The sequence below is a fragment of the Hydra viridissima genome, unplaced genomic scaffold (genome assembly GCF_058129835.1).
Source record: "Hydra viridissima isolate aposymbiotic clone 2 unplaced genomic scaffold, HvirCarnegie_v1 scaffold_2, whole genome shotgun sequence".
Lineage (NCBI taxonomy): Eukaryota > Metazoa > Cnidaria > Hydrozoa > Anthoathecata > Hydridae > Hydra > Hydra viridissima.
The window spans coordinates 27,422,484-27,427,523 of NW_028324301.1; the positions used below are offsets into that span (position 1 = coordinate 27,422,484).

The 5,040-nt window shown below is 35.4% G+C and overlaps 1 protein-coding gene across 1 annotated transcript; it reads left to right on the forward strand.

Moving 5' to 3' along the window:
- Positions 1-204: 204 nt before the first annotated feature.
- LOC149892709 (uncharacterized) lies at positions 205-3,211 on the forward strand. The gene is made up of 4 exons (XM_090079362.1): positions 205-2,069; positions 2,303-2,369; positions 2,629-2,685; positions 2,844-3,211. Exons 1-3 carry the CDS (start codon positions 299-301, stop codon positions 2,669-2,671), a joined length of 1,881 nt encoding a protein of 626 aa, XP_089935488.1. The 5' UTR covers positions 205-298; the 3' UTR covers positions 2,672-2,685; positions 2,844-3,211.
- Positions 3,212-5,040: the final 1,829 nt, after the last annotated feature.

Below are 5,040 nucleotides of genomic sequence, written 5' to 3' on the forward strand. Positions count from 1 at the left end.
TTCCAACTCCTCCGTCTTGACAGAAGATAAGAGACTCTTGTTTCAGCTGGACAAAGATGCTTTTCACTTTTATTACCAGTCAGCAGATGAGCTCTTCAGAGATTTTGAAAAGTGGCTTGTGGTAGCCAACAACAACACTTTGTCACAAGCAAAGATCTACAAAAATGCAGTTGTTGAAATATTGACATGTTGTTACAAAAATGCAGTTGTTGAAATATTGACATGTTGTGACAGCACGCTGACGCTGCACCCGAACGCTCTCACCAATTCCAACGTTTTGGAGGATAGATACTTTTCCATGCACTTTAAAAACATTCAGCTCAATTCCAAGCTGAGTGAACTTGACCAAACAAAAGCCATGTCTTGTCACACGTTGTACAACCGCCTTGTCTACCTTTGTCTCCTGTTTCGTTTCAGTGAAGCCAGGAATGTCTATTTCGGACTTTCTCATGAGGCCATCCGACGTTTGCGCTGCAAGGTGGAGGAGTTACAAAAAGTGCTGAGGCCCTTTCGTTCTTTGAGGAGGAGCCTTGTGAAAAGCAAAAAATGCATCAACATCATCAATGTCAGTTTGCTGAACGAATATGGCAAGTCTGCATACGTAAGACAGTTAGTGGAATCGATTAGAAAGCCGTCTCTTACACCGACTAGAGACAATGCTGTGTCTCTACGAAACCATCTTCTGCTCTCTGTCACTGTAATTAACAGTTTAAGAAAATCTAACATTGCTCTTTTAAACATTAGAGACTACATGGCTGCTGAGAAGAGTGAGTGTGGATATTGCATTGTGCAAGAGCGCTACAAAACAGCATACAAGTACGGAGCCAAAAACATTCTAGTGCCGAACGACTTGAAAGTGTTGATCGATATTTATTTGCTGAGATACAGAGACCTTCTTGTCAACGACTCTCACTACATGGCTGCAGACACCAAGACTGTTTTGGAGTTGAGCGACTGCTACAGGCCCCTTTTTCCATCGATGAGACCCAACAAAGACGAATGTGTGACACTCGGTGCAACTAGAGTGCCTGTTTACCAGATGGGTTCCTCTGCTATCTCCTCTTGCCTGACGTCCTGCTTCAGAAAAAGCCAAGTAAACATTCCCATGAAGCGTCTTACTCCCACTTGCATTCGCGGTTCGATAGCCACTTACTTTGCCAACAACAGCAAAGAAGATCGCGACCGGTTTGCTACACTCTACATGAAGCACAGCAGGAACACAATGGATAGCTTTTATGTGTCCCAGTGGAACGCTGCAGAGGAGTTGCGCTTTGCCCTGGGCATCGGACAGTCCTTCGGAGTCATAGAGTCTTTGACTGTTGAAAAGTCTGAGAGACCACCAAAGAAGGAGAAGGATGTGATGGACTGGCTCCAAACTAATGCAGAGGAGTACGGTTTTCATGAGGTTGAGGACATCTTTGAGGAAGATTTAGACTCCGGTTCTGACTCTGAAGAATGTGCTGCTACTTTCAGCTGTACCACAGTGGTTCCGTTTTCTCCAGCTGTAGAAAACAATGTTCCTTTAGAGGATAGCAACGACCATGCCGTAGATTTCTTGTGTGAACCTACCTCAACTCCTGTTTCGTCTGTTCCATCTGAACAAACAATCGCTGGTCCAGTTCTTGAACTATCCCCTGCTCTTGCACAACTAGTTCCTAACGAACAAGCTGTTTGTATGGATGTAGATCAGACTCTAGCTGTTCCTGTTGGCACAGCTTGTTCTCCTCTTGCATTAACATTATTTCCTGATGAACCGGATTTTATTGAACACCATGCAAAACTTTCTCCAGTTTACTTTAATGAGCAAGTGGTTGCCAAACCTGTTTCTGCTTCTCCTTCTCAGCAAGTCGCTTTCTGTCCTTCAAAAGAGGTCTTTTCTGTTCCTCTGACTCCTAGCCTTGTTGCTTTTCAGCAAACATTGGCCAAACCCAGTTTGTTTCTTTCATCTGATCCAGTTTCAGCTGTTCCTGTCCAACAGGCTGGTACTGTTCTTGCAAAGCAGCTCTCACCTTATGCTGTTCAATCTGTTGGTAGCCTATTTAGCCAAAGTCTTGCCTCTACATCCAGAGGTAAATTCTTTTTGATTTTTGATTTTTGATTTTTATGCAAATCTCAACACGCTTTCAAAAAATGAAAATGCCCAAATCAACTCCTTGCCCTATTGTTATTGTTAGAGCTGTAAAAAAAACAAAACAAAACAAAAAAACAACACAGAAGTGTGTATGTATTTGTTGCAGGACTAATTCTGTGATTGCTTAAATGTTTATACAAGTGAATGATACTAAAACTGATTATGTTTTAGAAGTAAAAGATCCAAGAAGAAAAAAAAATCAAGTTGGAAATGCCATCTTTCACTCAAGAACTCATCGGTAATGTAAAACCTAATTTATACAAAGATATATAAACACAAACCTCTTCTTGCACAATTTCAGATGGTTAACTGTTAACAAAAACTAGCCATCATTGCTAAGTGCACTTTTAGAAAGTTGTGTCTACCCGATTTCTAATGATGAAGTTAGAAACATCACCGTTAGAAATCATGCACAGCTTGTTATCATCTCTAACACTTAGAAACTGTTGATGGTTTTTATGAATTAGAAAAATGAACATGGTTTTATTTTATTTCAGGATCAACTCAGCCAAGAACAAAGGAAAACAAAGCAGAAGTTAGCCAATGCCATTTAGGTAATCTTTCAAAAACCAGTTATTGCTATCAGTGCAAACAATAAGGTCAACAAAAAAAAAATAAATAAAAAAACAGAATAAATCTTGTCTTACTTCAGAACCAAATGAATATTTGATTTAATCACTTTGTGTTATGACTTGAGTTTGTAAAATTTTAGATGAAATAGTTGAAGAGCTGAATGCTTGCCCTGGCCACAACGAATGGTTCAACACCAGAAGTTTTCCACGATGTGCAGCTTTGGTGTTGGCATACATCTTGCAAGACGTGTTTACAGATGTAAGCTCAAGTTGCTCGTACAAAGATTACCTTGGCATCTTGGCAAATCATAGCAGTGACAAGCTCATTCATGTCTTGCAAAAGTACTCCTACCAAAGCCATATTAAAGACAAAATTAAAAACATGAAGCTAAAAATTCAAAAAGAGGGTAGTTTAGAAAAGTTTGTTCAATATGGCAATATCGTGAAACCATTTATGTAGTTTAGATAAGTTTGTTCAGTTTGGCAATAAAGATGGGCCTTTTGTGTAGTTTGTTTTATCTATGCTTTTGCAAATATTTTTATCTGTTTCGCTAAAGACATAATAAACAAGAAGTTCTGTTAAACTGTTCTCACATTTCTTATTTAAAGATAGTTCAAACTTTTTTTTATCTTTAAAAAAAAAAAAAGAAGTCGTTTTGTTATTCTGTGAAAACTTTTAATAGAGTTGCATTTAGAATTACTTCTGATGTTTTTAAGAGTTTGTTAAAAAGCAAAATAATATTTCCTGTGATGTTAAACTGCATAAGTGAAATTTAAAAAAGGAAAACTGCTCCAACCATTTTTCGGAAAAAGAAATCAAAAAGTTCCTTATTTTAAAAGATCTAGACATCCATTTCTTCTTCAGCAAAATAGCGAGGCTTTTTTATGAACTCTTACTCTCTATTTTTTCATATCTTTACACAAAGGATTTTGTTTAGATCAATGTAAACATACATAGAAGTATATTATGTTTTTTTTTTTTTTTTTGTTTTTATGCAGTCTAACTTTTGTTTCACTTCTATTTTATTTTACGTTTATCTTGTATTTTATCATGCCTTATTGGTTTTTGCGTTTTGTGATGTCAAGCTGCGTAAGCTAAACTTAAAAGGGGAAAACTACGCTAACTTTTCTTTGAAAAAATATTCAAGAAGTACCTTAAACGAAAGAGAAAGCACACGAATCTTGCCATCCAATTCTTCTTCTGCAAAGTAGCGAGGCTTTTTATGTACTTTTGCTCTCTAATTTATCTCTATTTACGCAAAGGGTTTTATTTCAATGTAAACACGTATAAAAGAATACTTTGTTAAAAATAATGTTAAAGGAGTTGCGTAAAAAAAAACGTCTGAATAAAGTTTCTTTACAAAAAAAACAACTAAGAAACAAGCGCGCCTAAGAAAAACCAGATCGCGATTCACTAAGTCAAAAAACGAAAGAAACAAAGTTTAAAAGGTCTTTCTAGACAACAAATTCTATTTTTGGCAATGCAGTTTTTGTATTTATGCAACCTAACTTTTGTTTGACTTCTATTTTATTTTACGTTTACCTTGTATTTTATCTTGCCTTTTTGTGTTTTGTGATGTCAAGCTACATAATCTAAACTTAAAAGAAGGAAACTAGGCTAACTTTTCTAGTAGAATATTATGTTGTTGGTTTTGTATGCAGCCTAACTTTAGTTTCATCTATATTTTATTTTGCGTTTATCTTATATTTTATCTTGTCTTTTTGAGTTTTGTATTTTGTGATGTCAAGCTACATAATTTAAACTTAAAAGAAGAAAACTAGGCTAACTTTTCTTTGAAAAATTGTTCAAAAACTACCTTACACCGATAGAGATAGCTCACGAATTTAAAAAGTTGCATCTATTCATCTTCTTCTTCAGCAAAGTAAAGCTTTTTATGCACTTTTACTCTCTAACTTACCTATATTTGCGTAAAGGATTTTATTTAATTCAATTTAAACATAACTAGTAGAATATTATGTTGTTGGTTTTGTATGCAGCCTAACTTTAGTTTCATCTATATTTTATTTTGCGTTTATCTTATATTTTATCTTGTCTTTTTGAGTTTTATATTTTGTGATGTCAAGCTACATAAGCTAAACTTTAAAGAGGAAATTTACGCTAACCTGTCTTTGAAAAACTATTCAAAAACTACCTTTAACAAAGTAGCGAGGCTTTTTATGCGCTTTTACTCTCTAACATACCTATTTTTGCGCAAAGGATTTTATTTAATTCAATTTAAACATGCCTAGTAGATTATTATGTTGTTGGTTTTTTATGCAGCCTAACTTTAGCTACATCTATTTTTCATTTTACGTTTGTCTTATATTTTATTTTAT